This window comes from Doryrhamphus excisus, chromosome 18 (assembly GCF_030265055.1).
Source record: "Doryrhamphus excisus isolate RoL2022-K1 chromosome 18, RoL_Dexc_1.0, whole genome shotgun sequence".
NCBI lineage: Eukaryota > Metazoa > Chordata > Actinopteri > Syngnathiformes > Syngnathidae > Doryrhamphus > Doryrhamphus excisus.
The window spans coordinates 4,305,863-4,331,705 of NC_080483.1; the positions used below are offsets into that span (position 1 = coordinate 4,305,863).

A 25,843-nucleotide genomic window follows, 5' to 3' on the forward strand; every position below is an offset into this window, starting at 1 on the left:
ACAAATGGCTTGATGCTAGTGAGTAGTTTATGAGGTATGATATGGAAATGAAATGTTGTTAATGTATTTATGTGTATTTGACAGGCTATGGCTTTGTGGACTTTGACAGTCCAGCAGCAGCTCAAAAAGCAGTGACAGCTCTGAAATCCAGCGGCGTCCAGGCACAGATGGCTAAGGTAAGATTTCAAAAAAATACATCTCCACTTTCAAACACGTTACCATTGTCACGTTATCCACACTCTTCAAAAATGTACACACTAACATCTCTGGGGCATTTGACAGTGTCTAGCAGTTTGCCAAGTTCTATCCCAACCCTAACTGCCAACACTAAACCCAATTCCAGCCCCAAACCTAAACCCAACCACAGGCCCTCACCCCAACCCTGTACTGGTGCCAAAGGGGTACTCTTGTAATGGTGCTGTGAAGAGATACTTAGAAAATGGAAAACATACAAATTTGCAATAACAATGATTTTTAGTATTAGTATTTAGTATTAAGATACCGTATTTTCCAGACTATAAGTCACACTTTTTTTCATAGGTTGGCTGTTCCTGCGACTTATACTCCAGTTCCTTTTGTTTCTGAATCCTTTCTTCTAGTTTGGGACCAATATTGACAAAGTAGTTATTGAACTTTTCAACTGTCTCATCCATATCATCATTATAGGTGTTTCCCACCATGAAATAATTAGGGTAGTTTGTCTTCTTGTTACTTTTTACTTGATAATACTATTTAGAATGCCCCAGGTTGCTTGAATATTGTTTTTGTGCTTGTCTAATTGGCTGTAATATTCCTCCTTACACGCTCTTAGGATTGTAGTCAACTTATTTTATAAGTCTTGTATGTTCTTTCTGATTCTTATTCTCTGTTGAACGATGAATTTCCTGTATAGAGTGTTGTTCTTCTTGCAAGCATTAGTAAGTCCTTTTGTCATCCATGGCTGGTTGTTTTTCCTTTGCTTCTTTGACTTTTCTCTCCAGGGACAGTTCTTATCGTACAGCTTCATATAAGTATGTAGAAAGTGTTCGTATGCTTCATCCACATGTTTGGCAATGTACACACACTCTCATTTTTGTTCTTCTAGATCCTTCTTGAAAGTGTTGACTCTGTCCTCTGAACGTAGTCTTTGGACAGTCTTTGTAGCCTCCGTTGGTCGTTTGTTGTAATGATGGTTATAAATTGTGAACAAAGGAAGATGATCACTGATGTCTTTGATTAGCAGGCCACTAGTGGTTTTGTTATCAAAGTCATTGGTGAATATATTATCGATTAGAGTGGCACAATGGTCTGTTATTCTACTTGGTCTGCTGATTTTGGGAAACAAACTTAAGCTGTACATTGTATCTATAAAATCGTCAATTACCTTGTTCTTGTGTGGATTCAGCAGATCGATATTGAAGTCTCCACATATGAAAATTGTTTTTTGATTGTTATATGTAGGTTGTTTTGATCCAATATTCAAACATTTATATCCTTGGGTGTGGCGTTCTGTATAAACAACTTATGAACACGTTTTTGCTTTGTTATTTACAGATTTCAATTGTTATGCATTCTAGGATATTGTCAATAGCAACTGACATATTCTTTACCACTTTGTAATGTAGTTGTTTGTCCACATACAGGGCGACTCCTCCTCCCCTCGTGTTGTTCCTGTTGATGCAGGTCATCGCATAACCTTCCAACTCAAAGGCCGTGCCTTTATCCTCGTTCAGCCAGGTTTCCGAGATTGCAATTACTTTGAAAGGTTTCTTGAATACAATCAAATGTTGTTTGATGTTGTCATATTTTGCGTACATGCTTCTGCAGTTTATACGTATGATTGACAGCTTAAATTGTTATTGCATTGCTATTCTGTATAATAACGACAGTCAATTCTCATAGGTGAAAAAACATTTGTGTCCGGATCGATGTCCTTTTCCAATTCCAATTGTTTGTGATTTGTTGAGCCACAGGTGCCCAATTGCAGATCTTCTTGTATCATAATGGTGATGTTTAAGCTGTTTTCCATTTTCAAGTTAGAGCAATCTTAGAATTGTTCCAGATCCACAATATTTTTGACAACGAGCACACTGGCTTCCGGTCCTCCATATAAGTTTATGAAAATTTTGCGGTTGGCACTCCAAGTAGCTTGAATATTTCCCTGCTTTCTCGGGTCACATGCTTTCTTCGCAATTTCAGCATTACGTTTGGTCAGGTGGTCATTCATGTAGACATTTGTACCTTTCAGCTTCTTTCCTAGTTTTAGTACAGCGGTCTTAGATTTCCTGTTAGTGAACTTGATGATGACGACCAGTGTGGTTCTGTTCCTGCCATACAGCGGGATGCAAGTGTCCATGGATTTGATGTCAACATCTACCTCTTTAGATGTTAAGAAATCCACTACTTGTTGCTCCGTTGAGGCGACGTCCATGTCGTCTGCTTCCTCGCTGTTCCTGACTGCCCTGGCATAAGACCTGGGTTTGATCTTCAGCCTTCAGCCCCGTCACTATTATGTCCTTCATCCTTGTATTCTGATCCATGTCGACGATAGTATTTTTCAGCTCCTGAATTATTTTGTCTTTCTCCTCCTTATCTTTTTTGATGATGGTATGACTTTCTTGTAATTCTTTATATGCGTCTTTCAAATCTGTCATCTCCTTCATTAGGGTTTGAACGTGCTCATCCATCTTCTGTTCCAATTTTGCCAACTTCACAGAGTCACCTTTTGCAGTTCATTTTTTCGTAATTTCTTATCCATGCGATCCATCCCCCGGGTTAAGTAATCCACCTTATTTAACAGCTTCAATAGCATCTCTAGTATGCTACGCTCTGTTAGCGGCTGCGGCATCAGGGGGGAGATCGCTTCCAGTGGGAAGCAGATCGTGGAAGACTTTCTCCGTGTCTATAATTGTGTCCGGAGTGCTTCAGCCCGAGCTACATGAGCTCCCAGGTACACTGCGATCCGAGGTGCTTCAGCTGGGAGGTTCACTATTTTGTCCAGGGGTTGAACCCTTCACCTTGGATCTCCTTATCAACACCGACCGTTAGCCTGTTAGCTTGCTTTTACGACTGTCTTTGATATTTAGTGTTCATTGTTATAGCAAATATAGTCTCTCACCACTCGATGTTACAGCTCAAAATGTCCCCACAAAGGCTAGCTAGCTAGCCACCAGCTCGTGAGTTAGTCTTGTAACGGCTGTCGACTCCTTACAGTTCGCTGATGTGGTGAGTTCAGACCTCACTTGTCCTGAATTAAGATAGAGTTGCCACAGGGTTCCCAGCAGAGTAATTCGAGGTGCTGACACAAGTAATGGGCGGGAATATTCCCAACAAAAACTTAAAAAAACTTAAAAACTCTGGCAGCAAAAGCCAGAGCTCATGCCGACCATGTCTGTCCTTGACCATGTCAACCGGAAGTTCATATCTCAAACATCTGCCAATATTGGTCGACTGGACTACTTGTACATAATTTCACAGTTTAAGTTCATACACTCCACACAATTGGAGCAGAGCTTGACACGCAGTTGTGGCGATGTTAGACTAGCAGTGTTTGCTAGCTCATCCTTCATGCCAAGCAAAATGAAGTTACTTACTTAGGATGTTACTTGGAATCTCATCATCATCTCTGCAGGTGAAAAGTTAGTTTTTGGGTCTGGTTATGAGTTTGGGTCAGCATCCCAGCTGCCCCTTTCTGTCAAGTTTTATTGTCTTCATTTGCTTCCTCCCTTCCTCCTCTGTTGCCCCCCCAAACTTGCATGTTTACGTTGCTAACTTGCTCCCGTTGTAGCGTTTGTTCAGAGCTCTTTGTATGGGCGTCTGCAGTCAAAGCAGCTCTTGTCGACCCATTAAGCTGATCCCCCTGGCTCTCAGGCTCCCCATTGAGCGAGCCCAGGGGAGGGTGCCACACACACCCACCGTCAATAGGGCATACACAATGGCTTGGCATTGTCCGTCGTCTGGGCCCGAGGCCTGGGGCTGACACCCGCACTTAATGCAGCCCACCCCGCAGTCCCCTCACTGCGTCCACTGCAATGTAACACCAGGGTATCCCTCAGCTCTTCCCCGGAAACCTGTAACAGATCCACACCGCCTGCCGCCATGAACTAGGCCAGTGCAACCAAACCCGGACTTTGCTGCACCTTCACCACACTGCCTTTGCATCTCGATACCAGACGAGTGCAACCCGACACCACACCATGACTCACCAGACTGCCTGCACTCAGTCAGTGGTGTTGATAACCACAATAAAAGCCTAAATATACACAGCTGGCTCCGAGCGACTGGGTTACTTCAGGTCATAAGAGGAGTAGGAGCTGAATAGCTTTTCAGTGGACGCCGAAAGCACGTGACCGAGAAGCAATTCTGGTGTTCGGATGGAGGGGGGCTAGCATGTCAATACGGCCACACCCTCTATGTCTTTGTACAATACTTGTCGGATGAATGTAAATACAGTGCATCAGGGTTTTCCAAAGTGTGGCCCGGACCATTACTGTTTTTTTTTAATGGCACATACAAAAAAATACAGTTAAACAGTTAAACCTCAACAAAAAAGGACAACAAATATGGAAGCAAAAATGACAAAAATGAGTAGTGATTTCATGAGAATAATAATATACTAGAATCAAGTTAAGAATAAGAGATGCCATTTTATGAGGAAAAAAGATGTTATTTAAAAAAAAAAACAGGTAATACAAACAGAACAAGTTTATGTTAATAGGCTTTGTCACCTAAGTCACCTAAGTTTATATATCACCAAAGTGTGTGTGTGTGCGTGTGTGTGTATATATATATATGTGTGTGTATATATATATATATGTGTGTGTGTATATATATATATGTGTGTGTGTGTATATACTTCCTAGCATGGTTTACAAAGTGTAAAACATCAAGGTGGAACTACGGATACATTTGTTTACCCTCCCCATTCATTTGAGCCTGTGACAATAGTAACCGGATCAGGCGTCACGTGCTACCCAGCAATTTAAGCTGCAAAAACATCTCAAGGATGAGGTGTGGAAATGAAATATACAATATAATATTTATTTATCTATTTATCTATTTATTTATCTATTTATTTATTTATTTATTTATTTAATAACATAAAAAACTTTTAAATGTGGATTGGGTATTTTGTGTCAAATTTTGAGCAAAATAATCATATATAAAAAAGATATGATAAAGTACGACTAATTAATCATGGTTGGGATAAGGCTGTATCATAAAATGTGTACAAAGTGAAGCCCTGTAAACATGACTGTGGCTTGTTGTGTAGGAAAACCGACCACACCTTCACCTGAATGCACTCAGTCCTGTAGTGGCCTACCGCTGCCTCCTGGGTGTGGACCCAGCAGAGACGTGCGCTGAGACCCAGGGGAACACTGGCACAATTAAAAATTGTGACTCGACACATACACAAACACAAAGAGACACACCCCTGGAGACAGCCACACTCAGCTGTGACGCCTCCACAAATGCGCCTTTGCACGCTTTTGGAGCAGCGCCAGGTACATTGCCCGCATCAGATTCAAGTTCATGGGTAAATAAAATGTGAAAGGAGAAGTGAGCTTTGTTTGTTCTGCCGTTCACACGCAACTAAAATGCAACTAAATGAACTTCCAGCAGTCTGCCACCGTGCGTTAGATAATCTGCTTATTGCTGCACCCGCAATGACTAGAATTACCGGGGGGGAAAAAATGCCTGTTCTCTTCCAGGTGTCTTGTGGCATACATCGGATGCTACAAGATATATATCGGCAATATATTGCAAAATAATTGCTAACACTTGATTTAATGATTACATTGAATTATTGATTCTTGTACATGCACTCAGAATGACTTAAAGCGAATGAATGTGTTTGAAAATACCGTTTTAAAAGACATGCAAACTCCTTCAAGAGGTCCTGTTTGACTTCGATCGGTGTTTTTTTTACGTTTTTTATGTGCCAGTGTGGAGGATGAATGGTGCAACACTAACAACATCGCATTCACAAGACAAGAAGACAAAGCCAGAGGGAGGGCCATGTTTAAGCAGACAAATTAATCATACAGACGCTGAATCAAGTCAATATTTGTCAAGTTTATGATAAAATAAAAGCCTACCTGTTCAATACGCTTCTTGAAAAGGCCACTTTTAATACATGACGTGACCCACTTACTGTAGGGGAAATAGATATTGGACCCCCTGCTGACTTTGCAGGTGTGCCCACTTATAATGAGTGCAACAGTGATGGGTTCATTTTGACAATAAGAGAGAAAATATTACCAAAGATGTGGAATTAGACATTGTATGCATTTTCTGAAATTATTTGTATATTCATTCATTCATTTTCTACCGCTTATCCTCACAAGGGTCGGGGCCGCTAGGGCCTATCCCAGCTGTCATCGGGCGAGAAGCAGGGTACACCTTCTCACATTCTTACCTCCATCCATCCTTCCCTCAATGCGATGGAGTTGTCCCATTGAATGATAAGTACCTGCAAAGCATGATGTTGCTTTCCCATTCTCTTGTCGCCCTTCCCGGCCTTGTGCTGACCAACAATCTTGTACCTGATGGATGTCCTTAGCTCTTTGGTTTTGCCCACCGTGGAGATGTTGGAATCTGGTTGTTATGTGTCTTTTATACAAGCACCAGGGTGAGGCAGCTGTATTTGATGTAAACTTGGGGTGTCTTTGGAGGTGATGCAACAGTACCAGCCATTTTAGACGATTTTGACTGATCTTTGAAGGCACACAGAATATTGTGTTATATGGCTATATAAACATGGAGCCTATACCAAAAGAAAGATTTGACTCTCATCTTTCATCAGGGAAAAATTGTTGTTTCTACCTTTTATCGTTCTTTAGTAATCAGCAGTAGAACATAGGTAAGTTTCAGGAAAAACAAAAATGTTAAAAAATGACACACTGTACAGTATATTTCATTACAATATAATTTTTCAATTTATTTATACTCACTCAGTGTGAAACATGGGCCTGTTTAGATCAACACAAAGCCGGTATCGGTAATTAAGTGCTGGATGAAATGGAAGCATATCGATACCTGCTGTCCTGACTCGTTTTGATGGTATTGTGTGAATGCTTTCAACATTCACACATACGTTATTGTAGTCGGCCATTTTCATCTATTTATTCCTCCTTTTTTCTTCCTACTTCTTCTTATTCCGCCTCATTTTTTGGCCACTAACTACTCCTCCATTCCTTGACCAGTTCAAACAAATCAAATCCATCAAAATGTTCAGCTCACTCGGGACAAGTTTGCTTCCTATTCAGACTAATATTGCCACATTAAGTGTAATTTCAGATTTTCTGTGAAAATTCGACTTTGTCTAGAAGCTCTATTCGCTCAGCTTGTAGAGTGCTTGGTTTGTCATCCAGAGGTCCTGAGAGCAAGTCCAGAAGTACCAAACCACTTTCAATGGTACTTAAAAAAATGACATCACATCAGAAAGAAGTCACTGTTAATTTAATCACTGCCGTCTACTACTGTATTTAGGAGCAATGGTTCAACAGAATAATAACTTTGATTTTGGATTGCAAAGGAACTCCACTCCGTTCTTAACAATGAAAGTGGATGGAGTACTGAAGTGTTTGCTAACCACACATCAAGCAGAAGGGGGAACAACTACAGAACACAAACTTTAGTCATGCTGTCAGATAAATACAAGACAACAAATAAGTAAATATTGTGTTTAAATACACACTGTGTATATAGAATGACAAAAAAACCTAATGTACAACATAATATTAACAACCATTTAAAGAGTAGTACCGCAAAGCATGATGGGAGATCGCAATAGTTTTATTTGGCATACATGACTGCTACCACAATTGTGCCGAATTAGAAAAATTTGAATAGCATAGCTGTTAGCGTGCTTGGATCCAGACTCAGACATGGTTGGTTCAAGTCCGGAGTTGAGCTCAAACCACCAATTTACTCTTTCATTCTACGCTTTAGCATATTTCCACAGTATTTGAGTCCAGCTTCAGCTTTCGAACGGCTCCTGTTTTCCTCACATTTTGATTTTCGCACCTTTTCAAAAAGTTCAAGTGTCTGTATGATCTTCCATCATCGTTTAGAGGGGTTTCCTATAATGATTAATGGAAATGTCACATTTTTTGTGAATCACTTTGACCCAATAAGTGGAATGGTAAGGCAGAGCGGAGAAGAAGGAAATGTGGAGATAAATGGTGTATTTGCATATGGTTAATCAGCAGACTCATTTCTCCCACTTTGTGTCGTCCTGCTTTGACGTGAGTCAGACTCCCACCGCTTCCCTCCTGTCATTTCCTCCCACAGTGCATAATATCACCTCATGTATTCCCCCCACCCCACCTCTCTCCTCTTTCCTCTCTGCATGTTCACTCGTCCTCCTTTGTAAGCCCTGCCTCTTTGCTCTCAGTCGCCGGGATCCAGTTGCTGCTCGCTGAACTCTTTAACTTCATGCCTGACTTCCTGTCTGCCTCGGCGGTCGTGCACACTTTCACTCCACTAAAAATTAAGTCTCCAAACTTGCACGCCTGTGGATAATCTCTGCGCTTTAACGTACCCGCAGCTGTCAAGATTTCTTAATTAGATAATGTTTTGCCCAAGTGCGGCAGTTGACAAATTCTTATTTGCATGTGTGAGTGCACCAACGATGAGGAGTTTGCAAAGTGACAGACAGCCTAAGTCCAGGCGCTGAGGCAGTACCAGCATGAGTGACAAATTATTCAGGGTTTTTCTTCAGGCACAGAATGTTGGCAAATGGTGTTGTGTATTGAGACTTATTGCAAAATATGCCTGATGTGGCAAAGAATTAATATGAAAAGATGGCTGACACCCTGATGGAACGCCTGTGACTACATGTATAGTATCTCACCAAAGTGACCACACCCCTCACATGTCAGAATGTGTATATCTTTTGGAGAAACAATACTGTACAATTCTTGTTTCCCTTAATGAACCACAGCTCCACAGTGCCAGCAGCCCTCATGCATCAGCTTATACTGTATATCACAGTGAAGAAGAAACCCATGTAGACATGCTAACTGTACTTCAAGGAGAAACTGTATCTCAGCTTTGTCATATAGGTCATATAAGTGAAAAAGCCTATAATTAGTATCAAATTTGCTTTTGCCCCCCCCCCCCCCCCTCCCCCATTTTACTGTTTTTCCTTTCTTCTTAAATAACCTTTGCACATTTGATTCTTGTAATATTATGACCGCATTCTCATATACTTAATTCCCATAATATTAAAACTTTCCAAAATAGTTTTTATCATAATATTTAAAAAAAATGATTTTTTTCCCCGGGCGGCACGGCGGTCTGGTGGTTAGTGCGCAGACCTCACAGCTAGGAGACCAGGGTTCGGTCCCCGCCCTCGGCCATCTCTGTGTGGAGTTTGCATGTTCTCCCCGTGCATGCGTGGGTTTTCTCCGGGTACTCCGGTTTCCTCCCACATTCCAAAAACATGCTAGGTTAATTGGCCACTCCAAATTGTCCATAGGTATGAATGCGAGTGTGAATGGTTGTTTGTCTATATGTGCCCTGTGATTGGCTGGCGACCAGTCCAGGGTGTACCCCGCCTCTCGCCCGTAGACAGCTGGGATAGGCTCCAGCACCCCCGCGACCCTCGTGAGGAAAAAAGCGGTAGAAAATGAATGAATGAATGAATGATTTTTTTCCCTTGCTAAAAAAATTACATTTTCTCTCAAAAAATAATGAATTTAGGGATAGTTGGGATTTTTGACGTGAAGTTATATGACATCCCCATCAGCAGTGTACTACACTAAGGGTGATTTACCCCCTCAGCTGCTCTTGTGATGAACGTCGTTCTGCTTAGTTGTCGCCTGTGCATTCATGTGTATGTGATGAAGACACTCATCATCTTTCGCTGTGGAACACATACGTAAACAAGATGGTTGCGACAATTCGTCATGGAACAAGATGCAAGTGTCTTCCTTACTCTTTTGAACACACATTGTTTTGAGAAGCCAAACTCTTTACTTATTGGCCCCAGCAACTAAGCAAAACTACGTTCTTCACGGAGCTCCGACCACAACTGGACTCACGGGTCCAATTGGGGTGGGGTGGTGGGGGTGTAAATCTCCGATGGTGAAGTACACTGCTTATGGGGATGTCATACAACATGTGAAAAAATCCAAACTATACCTTTAATAGTATGACTTGTTTCTCATAAAATGATAATTGTTTCTAACTTTGTTGTTTTGTTTGTTTTTCATAATATTCAATATTCGACTTTAAAAAATGTCTTCTGATGTTATTTCTCATAATATTATGACTTCATTCTCCTAAAATTGTGGCTTTTTTCTCATTAAAATGCAACTTTTTTGTCGTACCATTTGGACTTAATACTTTGACATCCCTGCTTTATTGCAATGCGTTTATAAAAAATTGTATGTTATCTTGTCCAGGAATACTCCGATCGGGGTTTTATGCTTCCGATTGTGAAACCAATCACATGGATTACCTTTACATTTTTCAATGTTTTTATGATGAGTAGCCATTAGGCAATTCCAAGGGCCCCTGGCAAATAGATAATGCTCATTAAATAACAACCCATGAATAGTGTTTGGAGGACAACACACAATTAGTACAATGACAAGAATAGACACTTGAAGAAGCTAGTATTACGTACTCGATGGAGTCATATCCACTTTGTCAAACAGAATCCATTGAGGTTTTGCAGACTAGTCTTGATTCTCGCAGCAATAAGGGACAAAGTGGGTTCCTTGTCGGCCTCAATACGGGTGTTGGGAGCCCTACGTGACACAGCACAGATGCACATTCATGTCATATTTGTGTTGCCATGACACAACTTGTCAAGTCGCTGCCGCACGGTGGTCGTTTCTTATTCAGCTTTGATCATGAATTTTTAACGGAAATCGTCCGGTACTAGTCGTGGTGCATCCCTCTTTCATTTTCTTTTGCTTATCCTCACGAGGTCACTGGTGTGCTGGAGCCTATCCCAGCTGTTTTCAGGTGAGAGACGCGGTACATCCTGGACTGATGGCCAGCCAATCACAGGGCACATATAGACAAACAACCATTCACACTCACATTCATACCTATGGACAATTTGGAGTGGCCAATTAACTTAGCATGTTGGAATGTGGGAGGAAACCGGAGTACCGGAGAAAACCCACGCATGCATGGGGAGAACATGCAAACTCCACACAGAGATGGCCGAGGATGGAATTGAACTCGGGTCTCCTAGCTGTGAGGGCTGCGATTCTTTAACATTTCCTGCTCAGTTCTCAAAAGAGAATATTAAAGCAAATTCAAAATAAATAAATGAGAAAACATAAAAAAAAACAAGAAAAATGCTTAATAATTTAAAAAAAGGGCTGTCAGAAATAGCACATTAATGGCAGTAATGAATTTATTTAATTAACCCGAACACTGATGACCAAAGACGTATTATAATGTTTTTTATGTTTGTTTTTTTTTTGCGTGAGAGGCAAAAACATGTGACGACACCACTGCACACTAAGGGCATATTTCACACAGCCTGTAGTGTGATTAATCATGATTAATGAACTTAACAAACTGTGACTAATTTGATAAAAATTTGTAATCATTTGACATACCATTAAAAAGGACACTCAGTGAGCCCTCGTTTATGGCTGTAATAATTCCTTATTTCTAAATGGAATACTTTGGTTGGTAGAGCATGGAAAACCTGCTTACAACCTTCTGAATACAATTTTATAAGACATCATATAGACGCGTTATATCTTATATCTGTATTTTACTTCATTTAGCCAGTTTTATCCCTGAAAATACTTCCTTTCACCTGAATGAACTGAATGTAAAGTAAACCTGCTTCATTTCCTGGCAGCAACAAGAACAGGACCCAACCAACCTGTACATCTCCAACCTGCCAGTGTCCATGGACGAGCAGGAACTGGAGAGCATGCTCAAGTCCTTCGGCCAGGTCATTTCCACCCGCATTCTGCGAGACGCCAACGGGACCAGCCGCGGCGTAGGATTCGCCAGGTAGGATGAGAGGAGACCCTATGAAACATAAAGGAGCCCTTATAACGTGAACGTATAAAGTATATATCATTTCTTCCAGGATGGAATCCACAGAGAAGTGTGAGGCCATCATTCAGCATTTCAATGGCAAATTCATCAAGACTCCACCGGGGGTTCCAGGTGTGTGGAATGTTTGCTTTTTTCCATATTGTATTGTTGCTGCCATCACTAACGTCCCTCCTCCTCTTTCATCTTTCTGCTTTCCAGTGCCCACAGAGCCCTTATTATGTAAGTTTGCAGACGGGGGGCAGAAAAAGCGGCAGAACCAGGGGAAGTACCTCCCCAACGGAAGGCCCTGGGCCAGAGACGGAGAGACTGTCAGTAACTCCCACTTTTTTTCTCCTTAACTAGAAAGCTAGCAAGTTTGTGAGCTGAATGTTTGCATGACCTCACCGCTTATGAATCCTGTATTGTTTTCCCAGGGAGGAATGACGCTTGCCTATGACCCCACCGCTTTACAAAATGGGTGAGTGGTCTTCATGAAAACACTCCCAAACCTCGGGAAAAGGCGAGTAGTGCCTCAAATCCGATTAAATGCTGCCCCCTGCTGGATAATGGCATTATGACAGGCTAGGTTACTTGCATTGTAACAACTGGAGTGTCCAAACGTGAAGATGTGAAAAATGAAAGGATGCAATTTTGCCACGTTGATAGATAAACTTTGACACATGTAAATAAACTAAGAAGTTATATGTATTTCAAGAAAAACCTGCATCTCAGCTTTGTGATGAGGTGGCAAACACCTGCTATTAGTACCAACTTCACTCTATTCATTTTTTTACCATTTTTGCTGTTATTTATTTTGTAATTTTCTAAACACTTTTGCTTTCTTCTGAATTATGTAATTCTTAAAATAATTCATGTTATGAATTCATTCCCATGATATTTAGATTTTTTTCTGACCTATTTTTTCAGAAATTAGCACTTTACTTTGTTTTGTTTGTGTCTGATAATATTATGGATTTTTAATGTTTTTTTTTTTCAATATTTCAGCTCCATGGTATAAAATAAAAATTATATAAAAATATAAATTACAGTATGTCTATAAAAAATTGTGTTATTTTTCCTCAGAATGTCAAGAGTTGATTCTGGTAAATTAGAGACTTTAGAGACCTTATATTTTTACTTCATTTTTTACTTTATTTTTATAAGTTACAGATTTTTATTGTTTTATTTTAACTTTATTCTTGTAATTTGATTTTATTCCCATAATATTTTTGACTTTATTCTCATACAACATCAACATTTCCAAAATAAAATTTTTACTGTCTGTTATTTACTTTGCATTGTTTTGTGATTGTATTTTTAGATTGTGCCGCATGCCAAAAAAGCCACACTGCAGGCCTCAAACTTTGGACACCTGTGACTGATATAAAAGGCGCAAATGGCGTTTATGTGTTTGCTTGTGTTTATTTGGCAGCTTCTACTCCTCGCCGTACAGTCTGGCTCCAAACCGGATGATCGCCCAGACGTCCCTCTCCCCTTACATGCATTCTCCTGTCTCATCCTACCAGGTGCTGTATTTTACTAAGCCCACTAATAGCATAATAATGTGATTAATATTCAGCATAGAGCTATATAGTAATATTGCATAATGTATTGTGTGGTATAAAAGGTACACAGCCCGTCCTGGATGCACCATCAGTCATACCTCATGCAGCCAGCTGTGAGTACCTTTTCTTCCTTTACTTACCTGTCCGTGTTCAGTCACTCAGAGTCCCGATGGCTCAGATTGTGCTTGAATGCATCCGCAGGGTACAGTTCTAACTCCAACAATGGATCACGCCATGTCCATCCAGCCCACGTCCATGATGGGGCCCCTCGCCCAGCAGCTAAGCCACCTGTCCCTGGGCAGCACGGGCACAGTCAGTGCACACACACGATGGCTTTTAGAAGGCTTGAAAGTTAACTAACACAAGTTTTGTGTACTCTCCTCCTCCTCCCCGCAGTATATTCCGGCCAACACGACAATGCAGGGGACCTACATCCCCCAGTACACCCCAGTGCCTCCCTCCAGTGTCCAAGTTGAGGTATGGAAGCATTCATTACTTGCTGTAACTCTCTTCAAATTAACTTTCATTTCTGTCTTAACCCAACACGACACACCGTGTGTCGTGGCCCTCATGCAACTTTTTATTACATTTATTACTTTTTATTACAAGATGACTTTGACAGCACTGAAAGTAAGAGGAGGAGTTTTTATTAGCACGGAATTAGTAACATGAAATACAGCCATATGGAATTTATGTTATGATGATGACACGGAGCACTACAGTGATTCAACAAATATGTGTATGTAAATATTAATCAAAAAAGGTAATTGAGGTAACTGCTGAGATTTGAACCCCCCTCAGTCACAGTTTAAATATCACCAAATACCGTCAGTTCTACAGCCACTAAATTTCGAGGAAAAAACAGATTTGTTTATATATTTCTGTCGCATCGGTGTGTAAGCCGCATGCATCTATGTCATAAAATGGCATAATGTGGTGCACACGTGTCCATGAGGACCAGTTAACTCTCTAGTTAACAGGAGCCAATCAGGAGCTGTGAAAAAACTCAGGATAACCTTGTCAGTCCATTGGAAATTGCAGGAGGTCATTACTCAATGTAACACTCTGACTCACGCTTTCATCTTACAAACAACTCATCACACAGCAACTTAACACTCAAACGTTATACCTCAGAAATACACAAACATACATACAACAAATATACAAACAACAAAGTTATAATATTTTGGGAATAAGGTCAAAATATTCTAGGGATAAAGTCATAATTATGAGAAGGAAATTTACAAGAAGAAAGTGGAATAATAATAAATAATAATAATAAATTAAATAATAATAATATGCCTTTTCACCTACACCCGTGCCTCACAATATCATGGGTTGATGACCGCACCCTTGCAATTTTAGGAAAAGGGGGCAAGCTACAAATGTAGCTTTTTGTTTTTCAGTTTTCAAGGGTTATGAGATGAATATTTTAAATTGCATCTATTAAATATGCAATCGCATCAGTGTGTACTTGGACTCTTGCTTTATAAGAAAGTGTATTTTACATTTACACATGCAAACAGCACAGAATCTAATTGATTGTGTGCACGATGGTGGGGGCCTGCAGGATGGGCAACACATTTTATGAATGAGGAAAAGTGATCACATGTGAGGATGAAAGCTGAGCCTGTAAAGTTAAAGCAATTAAATTAATTATTTAGAATTTAATGTAGTAATAATTTCAAAATAATATAAAAATGTTTTGTATAAATTGATTATTATTATTATTAATAATTTATTTAATAGTTTTTAAAAATAAATAAATATTTAAAAACTAAATAAATGTCATTTGATGTCCATATTAAATACAGATTTACATATGCTTCTTTTTCAGGAGAATGGTGGTCAACAGCAACAGGTTGCCATGGAAACCCCTGCGGAACACACAAGCTACTCGTACCAACACACCAAGTGAAGCTTAAGGTATGAATGACTGAACGGGAACAGTTTGTCTGCTGCCCCCTAGTGGCCAAGAGAATCATAACAAACGCTTAAAAATATGCTTAAACACAGCATTTAATATGAAGCAGTGATTCTCAGCATTTAACATGTATGATTCCAATTAGAATTCTAAATGTATCATTAGAAAATAAATACTACTCATTTTTGAAACATTTATTTCTAGCTTATTTCAAGCCAAATGAAGCCAATATGCTTGTTTTACCAGAACATGAACAAACTGCTGGTCTTCACAACTCATGTTTTGTATTTCACCTCGCATTTATTTCTAGTCTTCTCACATTTACATTTACATTATAATGCCATTATGATGCACGACCAAGCCAGCTGATGTTTTTTTTCAGCCTTCTGGGGAGTAATGGGCTTTTGGTGGGGATTTTATGAATTTATTTATTTATTTTTTGACAACCGACTCTTGGCTAATCAACTGACTTGGCTAATCAATCCATGAGTGTCATTAGTACATACATTTTTCATACAAATGTCATTTCTGGGTGGTGTCTTCCAGCGCCATGACAGGGGGCTGATGTCATGTGATCCAGCCAATCTTGGTTCAGCTCAAAGAAAACTTCGCTCAATATCGTCACCAAGCAGCCGGACTTGAACATGGATGACAAAAGGAACGTATGTGTGTGTGTGTGTGTGTGTTCTTCAGTTTTAAAGAAACAGGACAACAACTTATGTGAACTACCAAAGGAGTTTGTCTTCTCCAGAGAAGGTCTCATCTATTTTGATAACTCAGACAAAGGAACACAACCTAACAGGAAACCAATTAGGAGGAAAAAACCAGAGTGTTATTTTTATGCATGTTATATAACAAATTCTTATTTTTAAAAACAAATGCATTCTGGATGTTTCAGGGTGATTCAAGTTGAAAGAGTTGCAACACAATGTGTCTTTTATTTGTTTTTGTCTGTGAAATATGCAATTGTTTAGAATTTCCTGATGTCTGTCGCTTTGACATTCTATTTGCAGTGGCGGGACAAGACGTGTGTTCAGGTTAGAGAAAAGGAAAAGAGAAAAGAAAAAGTCTTTTGCTGGATATGAAGCGGGAGACAAACCGTTTAAAGCTACTTCTTCCTCGTTGAACTGCTGCAGAGATTTCTATTCATGCACAGATGATAGAAACACTTATTTATCCTTTTTAGTCCTTTTTTTGAAAAACAAATGTGTGAATTGAGTGAACAAAAGACAATCAATTATTTCTATTTATATTTGACTTCTTTTTATTTTATTTTATTTTTTTCCAGAGTTTTTAGACCATTGACGCATACATTTATTAAAAACACAAAAAAAGAGCTATTTAACAGTGGAGTCTACTAAGACGATAAAAAAGCCACACAGTGATAAGCTGTCATTTTCCGGGAATTATCGTTTTTCACACTACTTGGACTTGCTAAATAATGTTGGTTTTTATGATTCATGGTGGAAGTAAATATAGAAACAGGTGGCAGAAGTGCAGCAGTTTAACATATGAATAATTCCTTTTTACTAAACATCAGAAAACAAAACATCACCTGCGATCGGAAGTCAAATCAGCAGGAGACAAAAGCAGGAAAACAAAACATTGAGATGCCTTCGTGCTAACAGCTGAGCGTCTTTTTCCATTCCTTCTTCTTCAGAATGTTTTGTGATTTTTTGCTCAAGCAAGCACCCGGCGGTGAGAAACGTAGCCATTGGCCGTCGCTAGATGACTTTATCGGCTTGTTAGCATCCTGTGTCGTTTAGCATGTGACGCTCGTTTCATGTCACTTAGCCCCCGAAAAGGAACTTTTTTCCCACATTTAGGGAATTTCAAGTCAGCTTTGAAAAGTTGCCGGTTGAAGGAATTTTTCCGGAATCTCGTAAAATCTCGTAAATCACATTTGACCTTTTTGTTTGTTTACACACAGACTCACACAGACCCTCGCTGTTCTCATGTCAATCAGCAACCGGTAGCGCTTCAGGACCGCCCCACGCAGTCTGAGAGTGTTTTTTTCCTTACCTCTGTCGCCAAAGCGCTTACTTTTTAAGCGCACAAGGGAGCGTGGTTTCGGTGCCTTGAGCTAATTTCTGTTGTGTATTGGTCCTACATGGGGACATCAGTAAACACGAGGAAGCAGAAACTCTGGGTGGAAAGTCACCGTGAAACAGGTGGTCCTCTGTGGTTATGAGTCCGCTCCCGAAAAGGAATTCAAAATGTAATTTTGGTCTGTAAACACTCGAGACTCGTCACATGCAACTCTCAACACCATCATGAAGGATAAAGATGCTACGGTCCTGTCGGCAGCAACCACGCCAACACACACAGTCAGGACTCATGTCACCTTCACAGACAGTCGTAATTGCCAAAACTGTTTAACACTACACATAATTGCTAGGTCGCGATAGTATCTGTTTTTCTGAAAGAGACAGTAATAACCAGAGGTGGGAGAAGTCAGTGTTTGGCATGTCTCAAGTCTTTAATCTCAAGGTCAAAATAGGATAGGTCAAGTCAAGCTTGAAATTTGAGTCCTTACAAGTCATATGGCCCTGTGATTGGCTGGCGACCAGTCGAGGGTGTACCCCGCCTCTCGCCCCAAGACAGCTGGGATAGGCTCCAGCACCCCCCACAGCCCTCGTGAGGATAAGTGGTAGAAAATGAATGAATGAATGAATGAACAAGTCATATGTATGGTGTCTCCCAAATAAAATGGCATTTTAACCGTGGAACAATCTATTGATTGTTTTATTTTTTTTAAATAAAACAAGTGTGACAAGACAGAAAAATAGTGCTGACATCACATTCTGGATTTATGTCATCCACAAAATCGTTTATTTTTAAATCTGATTGGACATTAATAGATGCATTCAATGAGGCATACTCTGTGGAAACTCTGTTGTCTCGCTGGAAGTGACATAACAACGATCACATTAGTTGAATACTTCGATTTTACTCAACACGCTCACTGAATAGCTGAAAAGTATTTTCATGTCGTCAAACTAAATGTGAGCCAAGTCCCAAGTCATTGGTGTCAAAGTTCAAGTTTAGTTGCACGTCTTTAATGATGTTGTCAAGTCGAGTCCAAAGTCATCAGAATTGTGACTAAGCAGTATAGTAGTCTTTTTTGTCATTCATGTGTTGTGTCAGTGTTCAGTTAGTAGCAGTTCTGACTTACCCTAAAATTCAACTTCCAACGTATCGAGGGTGCAGTTCGTAACCCGAGGACCACTTGTGTTTTGGTTATGGCGTGTTGTGATGGTGGGCGGGTGTCAGCTGTTCACGCTCCCAGTCGCCATGTTGAGGAGTGGTTTTAAGCGGTTTTATTGAAGCAACTCTTTGGGCATCGTTTGATTCCTATTCGAGCCGGAGGACCTGGGTCTGAAAAATCAGAGCAGCAGCTGTGTCTTAAATGGAATACTTCCATCAGTACAATCGAATGACTTTACTGTGTATGTTGTGTACTCCTGACTGCGGCAATTTTGACAGAGTAGTCCTGTCCCAAATCCAATCCAAATCCTGTCGTTATGCACTTACCAGAGGTGACCATCTCTTCTCTCTTTTTTAAGGATGCAATTGCAACTATTTGATAGAGCAGCATTTGGATCGCCCAATAAAATATCTACCGTATGGATTTTCAGGAGCAACAGGCGAACCGGGGCAGCGTCTCCAGTAATGCGGCCGCTGTGCTGGACCGTCGGAAGGCAAAGCTCTCAATTTACTGGCATTGTGCACTCACCGTTTTAGCCGGGAATAAATGTACTGTGTACGTACGCAAGTGCGCCAATTGAGACACAGCTGAATGCTAAATGGAGCTAGCAAAGACATGGATGACGTAGGCGTTCTCCTTTGGGTGGCTGGAAGTCTTTTCTCAATGCTGCTGTTGTCAACTGAGTTTAAGTCATTGATTTTTTTTGTATAAATTTTTTTCTTTTTGACTGTCACTTGAAAAACGTTTTGTGCTAACTTGCCTTACTTTTGGATGATCTTTGAAGTAGACGATCTTTGTAGCGTTAGATGCTAGCTTGTAGTCTTTTCTTTTGCTCTTCACGTTTTGATTCACACCAATCTCCGTTCCAAACCTTGTGCCGCTTTTGTATCGTTGTTGTCGTTTTGAACCTTTTGTAAAAAACAAACAAACAAAAAAAGGAGAAAAAAACAGAAGCCTTTAAAGTGGAGAGCTGAACCAAACTTTTGTAGTGCTGACTCGAAACATTCAAAGCGACGCCGCTTCCGTGTTGTTGCTCAAGCAGAGACTTTGATCCATAGCTCGCTCTCGGCTCAACAAAAATGGCTGACACGAGAGGACATTTGTCATGCTTTTCCACTGCATACGCAATTTACTTTTTAGGTTTGCCCCCCATCACAAACAATGGAGGAGATTGAGGGTCGGTTTTATTCAAGAGGAGACTGAGGTCAGCAAGAAAAAAAAATGTATGCTTCAAAGTGGACACTAAGGGTGGGAAACTTGTAACTTGTATCATTGGGAAAGATATTTTGTGATTGACATATATTACACATTCTATTCAAAAGGAGACTGAGGGCAGCAAAAAAAAAGGACTCCCGTGTCAAAGTGGACACTAACAGTGGGAGTCCTACTGTCATATGTATTGTATCTCTGGCAAAGACGTTTTGTAATTAATGTATTATGTATTGCCTAGAAAGTTGTATTTTATCATTGGCACAGATATTTTCTCATTCATACATATCCTACATTTTAGACTGAGGAAACTGAGGGCAAGGGAAAGGGCTGCTGCATCAAAGTGGATACTATGGGTGGGAATTGAATAGAAACCTTTATGGGTATCATTAGCAAAGAAGCTTTCACTCTGATATATTACACATTTTATTCAAAAGGAGACTAAGGGCAACAAGTGAAAGGGCTGTTGCATCAAAATGGACACTAAGGATGGGAATTGCATATTAACTTTTATTGTGAGGATCACCTAGAAACTTGTATTTTGTCATTGCCAAAGATATTTTCTCACTGATATATATTGCATTTTAGTCAAAAGAAAACTGAGGGCTACAAGAGAAAGGGCTGCTGCATCAAAATGGACACTAAGGGTGCCATGTATTTTCTCACTGATATACTACACTTTTTATTCAAAAGGAGACCGAGGGCAGCGAGGGAAAGGGTTACTGCCCCAAAGTGGACACTAAGGGTGCGAATCACGTTATTGTATCATTAGCAAAAATATGGTCTCACTGATATATCACGTTTTATTCAAGAGGAGACTGAGGGCACCAAGAGAAGGGGCCTTCACATCAAAATGGACACTACGGGTTGGAATCGCCTCGTATCTTTGGGAAAAAATGTTTTGTAATTGATATTTTACACGTTTTATTCAGAATATGTTGTCCTGCCTCTAGTGGTCACTGTGTAACACTGCAGTGTCATTTTTAGCCGTAAATGTTGCCAAATGTACTCAACCAACAAGTTAACAGTAGTATCACTTCTGTTTAGAATAGTACCTCAAACCACAAAGGAGTGAAAGCGTGTTTGGAGGGTGCCGCTCTACCTTAGAGGATAAATACACACATGGACAAAATTGTTGGTACCCCTCAGTTAAAGAAAGAAAATCCCACAATTCTCACTAAAATCACTTGAAACTTACAAAAGTAACAATAAATAAAAAAATCTTGAAAATGAAACAATCATAATCAGCCATCACTTTTGAATGGTTGATTAACAAAATTATTTAAAAAAAGAAACTAATGAAACAGGCCTGGACAAAAATGATGGTACCTATTCAAAAGATTGAAAACTTGACCAGAGTCACATGATTATCTCAGGTGTGTCCTTTAATTGACATCATAGGTGTCTTCAAACTCATAATCAGTCAGTCTGCCTATTTAAAGGGTGACAAATAGTCACTGTGCTGTTTGGTGACGAGGTGTGTACCACACTGAACACGGACAACAGAAAGCGAAGGCAAGAATTGTCCCAGGACATTCGAAATAAAATGATAGACCAACATCTGAAAGGTAAAGGCTATAAGACCATCTCTAAGCAGCTTGAAATTCCTGTGACAAGAGTGGCACATATTATTCAGAAGTCTAAGGTCCACGGGACAGTAGCCAACCTCCCTGGATGTGGCCACAAGAGGAAAATTGATGACAAATTGAAGAGATGGATAGTTGGAATTGTATCCAGAAGAGCCCAGAACAACCTCCAAAGAAATTAAAGGTGAACTCCAAGGCCAAGGTACATCAGTGTCAGATCGCACCATTGGTCGTTGTTTGAGTCAAAGTGGACTTCATGGGAGACGACCGAGGAGGACACCACCGTTGAAAGCAAATCATAAAAAAGCGAGACTGGAATTTGTGAAAATGCATGTTGACAAGCCACAGAGCTTCTGGGAGAATGTTCTATGGACAGATGAGTCAAAACTGGAGCTTCTTGGTAAAGCGCATCAACTGTATGTTCATAGACTGAAAAATCAAGCCTACGAAGAAAAGAACACTGAGGAGGCTCAGTTATGTTTTGGGGCTGCTTTGCTGCATCTGGCACATAGTGTCTTGAAGTTGTGCAAGGTACAATGAAATCTCAAGACTATCAAGGCATTCTGGAGACAAATGTGCTGCCTAGTGTCAGAAAGCTTGGTCTCAGTCGCAGGTCTTGGGTCTTTCAACAGGACAACGATCCAAAACACACCACCAAAAGCGTTGGACTATTCTGAAGTGGCCCTCTATGAGCCCAGATCTGAATCCCATTGAACATCTGTAGAAGGAGCTGAAACATGCCATCTGGAGAAGACACCCGTCTAACCTGAGACAACAGGAGCAGTTTGCTCCCGAGGAGTGGGCCAAAATACCTGTTTTACTTACAGAAATCGTTTAATTGCAGTGATCTCCTCAAAAGGTTGTGCAACAAAATATTACGTTATGGGTACCATCATTTTTGTCCAGGCCTGTTTCATTAATTTGTTTTTTGAAATAATTATGTTAATAACCAATTCAAAAGTGATGGCTGATTTTGATTTTTTAAGAATTAATTTTATTTATTGTTAGTTTTTTAAGTTTCAAGTGATTTCAGTGAGAATTGTGGGATTTTCTTTCTTTAACTGGGAGGTACCAACAATTTTGTCCACGTGTGTACTTAGATCCTGTCCTATCTGTTTTTTGAGCATGAGTTGATAGACATCGAGAGACATCGACAGTCCAGTCGCTGTCGATCCAATGCCCTGAGAAAACAAGGACCCCGATGAACATTACCTCATAGTGACTGAGAATACTCCCAGACATTAAAGTACCTTGTAGTCGCTACTGTGCACAAAGGCAAACATCAACAGCGTGCAGTGGAAAAGATGCCCAAGTGTCCTAGCGAGTGAGTGATCTGGAAAAGCTCATCCCGGTCAAGACTTTGTGTTCTTTCTCTGCACGTACTGCCGAGCAATTCAAACAGGACCGTCACTACACGCCACGGCAACCGATAAGTGACCCCGTCGGTTTGGCTGGCGCTGAGCTTTTTCTTCCTGTTTCTGTTTGGGTGCGGTGAAAACACAGTCAAAACACGGTGACTCTGTTTTGCTGTTCAGTTTGATTTGTGCAACCAAAGATGTAGTCAGACCAAGTTGCTATTGTGACGCCTGCTGGACAAAATTGCTTTTTCCTCCAAACGCTGTTTTTCTGAATGCATCGGGTTTCATCGACACATTGAGAGTACACAGGAAGTTCTGTGTGCATGCGGTATGTGCAGAAACTCTATGGGGCTTCGAAGACTTCCAGGAGGAACTCTGCGGGCAACTTGAGAGAGCACATTTTGTACATAGTCTTTATTATTTTCCCACTTTTTTCTTGACACCTTTTAGTTTTTTCTGCGTGTTTTCATGTGTTGATTTTGTTGTATAAACTGTCCAGATCTCACACATCATCCGAATCCGTGGCGCCATGAAGGAGAATGTCATGGGAATTGTTTAGAACCGAAATGATATTCTGTGTGTTCGCCATCACTTTGAACTCATACATTGAAAAAAGGATTTTGGAACTATGAAATGACAACTTGTTACAATGCAGTGTTTATTTATTTGACGCTTTTCTACCAAATTCTAAGCAGAGATAATGTTACAGTGAATGCGTCATGGCTTTAAATAGTAGTACTATAGTACTATGATACTATATCCTGATCATTGGTGCCCACGGTTTGTCACCATGCACTTATTTGTACTTTTAGTCATTTGATTGGAGATTGATGGCTTATTTCATAGCTTCAAAATGTTTTGCTGCTAAAACAAGATTTCTCAACAGGCGGTCAGTCGACGCCCACTTTGCATTTTCATATCAATTGGTCTCGGTAATGGCTCATTTTTTCCGTAATATGCAGGACTGGATCCCCCGAGGATGCACATCAAAGTGTCCATCCTATCAGAAACTCAGACTGACGTTGTGTCAACACTGAATAAAGCGCAGACGTTTTGAAAATGCAGCGGGCGTCGCTCACCGCGTGCTTGTGAACACTTTTGTTATTTATACAAGAACTCATTTTGTACAGTTTTGTTAAAGGAGAGAGCTTTTTGATATTTGGTTACTTTGCGAAGCCACTCGGCTACTGTTGTCTTCCTGTGCCAGAGTTTCTAAAATTGTAACTTGATTTTGTTTTTTATTGATTAAGAAAAGATTTCCTTCTGTCTTGGTTTTCTCTTTGAATTTGAAAATGTCCATTGTACTTTTTTTTGTAATAAAAAGCTTTGTTCCAATGAATCAAAGTATTGTTGTGGTCCTTCATGCAGTGGAGAAAATAAGCAAATAAAACTAATATTAAAACATATAAATAAATTTTTTTTGTTTTTTCAAATTGAGCCCCTTACAAATAGGATAGGAACAGTCCATTATTTTTATGGTATTGGAACATCAACATGGACATATGGAATGAATTACATTACATTCTACCATTCCAACATCTCTACCACCATAGGAAAGACCAAAGAGCACTGATCAAAATGAAGGGCACTCACACATTCAAATGTTATCATTGACTATATTTGTTTTCATTTTAGTAACATCACAGTCAAATTGCTGGGCTGGGTGATATATCAATATTATTCATATGCATTTCTATTCAGCATAAAATCAAAATAAAGCGTTCATATGGATATACTATGTAGATTGGATTTGTGCTCTTGGTATCTTGATGCGGAGGTCTCACTCGTCACTCAAGTGCCAGAAGCTGCACTGGAAGAACTGGTCAGATAGGAAAGTGGCTGCAGGTAGCCTAGCTGGCTGCTGGTTATTTTTCCCTTTGTGGTGCTGGTCTTGAGTCTAAGTGTGTGAACGATGCTTTTACTTACAATTACTTGTATGCCGAGGTTTTTTTTTAACAGTCCCACACTGTGCTCCTTCATTTAGGAGTCTAGTTTGGAGTTGTTTTTTCCCCCCTCCCCTCTCCTAGTGTTATCCCCCTTCATCGCTCAGTCATCCCATCCCGTCCTGTCACCCCTGGTTAAAGGTCCTACATCCATCCATACATATACTGTCGTATATGTATGGATGGATGATTGCACTATTTAGCTTGTACTTCTGTATAAGTGACAAGAATAAAGAGCTACCACATACAAATACAAAATGCAGCGGCTCAGTCATTTGGATGTACTTCAGAGCATCCGACTACGGTCTTTTTCACCACCTTCAAACTTGGCACAAACTCCAATACGAGCAATGCGTGAAGCTGCCCACCGAACCAGCGACTCCTGCCACAGCACAAAGGTCACAGCTTGCTTCTTTTTCCTGTTGCGTTCCTCGTGAAAGGAAAGGTGCAAAGTGGCGTGCTACTACTAAAACGCCAGTGGGGGAATAAAACAGCAATACTAACGGATGTTCAACCTAAATATATCAGGATATGAGTTTCAGTCCATATCGCCCAGCCCTATGTCAAATGTACACACGCTGTTTTTAGAAAAATATATTCCAGATAGATATTTCAGCAATGCTGTGCATATGAAAAACTACATTTAATAAGATTTTTTCGTTTTCATTTCATATGTACAAGTAGGGGGCGGCATGGTGGTCTAGGGGTTAGCGCGCAGACCTCACAGCTAGGAGACCAGGGTTCAATCCCACCCTCGGGCATCTCTGTGTGGAGTTTGCATGTTCTCCCCGTGCATGCGTGGGTTTTCTCCGGGTACTCCGGTTTCCTCCCACATTCCAAAAACATGCTAGGTTAATTGGCGACTCCAAATTGTCCATAGGTGTGAATGTGAGTGTGAATGGTTGTTTGTCTATATGTGCCCTGTGATTGGCTGGCGACCAGTCTAGGGTGTACCCCGCCTTACGCCCGAAGACAGCTGGGATAGGCTCCAGCACCCCCGCGACCCTCGTGAGGAAAAAGCGGTAGAAAATGAATGAATGAATGAAT

At 40.4% G+C, this 25,843-nt stretch overlaps 1 protein-coding gene across 2 annotated transcripts in view; it reads left to right on the forward strand.

Annotated features, from left to right (window-relative positions):
• The window catches only part of LOC131105850 (RNA-binding motif, single-stranded-interacting protein 2-like), a 59,982-nt gene extending 35,773 nt beyond the window's left edge, over window positions 1–24,209 (forward strand). Inside the window, exons 4-14 of one of the 2 annotated variants that reach the window (XM_058054267.1) lie at window positions 85–176; window positions 11,819–11,976; window positions 12,056–12,135; window positions 12,223–12,332; window positions 12,438–12,481; window positions 13,436–13,529; window positions 13,631–13,681; window positions 13,770–13,880; window positions 13,965–14,045; window positions 15,406–15,494; window positions 16,039–24,209. In XM_058054267.1, the coding sequence (XP_057910250.1) occupies window positions 85–176; window positions 11,819–11,976; window positions 12,056–12,135; window positions 12,223–12,332; window positions 12,438–12,481; window positions 13,436–13,529; window positions 13,631–13,681; window positions 13,770–13,880; window positions 13,965–14,045; window positions 15,406–15,486 (902 nt within the window). In that variant the 3' untranslated portion in view covers window positions 15,487–15,494; window positions 16,039–24,209. The remainder of the gene's footprint in view (window positions 1–84; window positions 177–11,818; window positions 11,977–12,055; window positions 12,136–12,222; window positions 12,333–12,437; window positions 12,482–13,435; window positions 13,530–13,630; window positions 13,682–13,769; window positions 13,881–13,964; window positions 14,046–15,405; window positions 15,495–16,038) is intronic. The other variant, XM_058054266.1, reaches the window with a different exon arrangement.
• The last annotated feature ends 1,634 nt before the right edge of the window (window positions 24,210–25,843 follow it).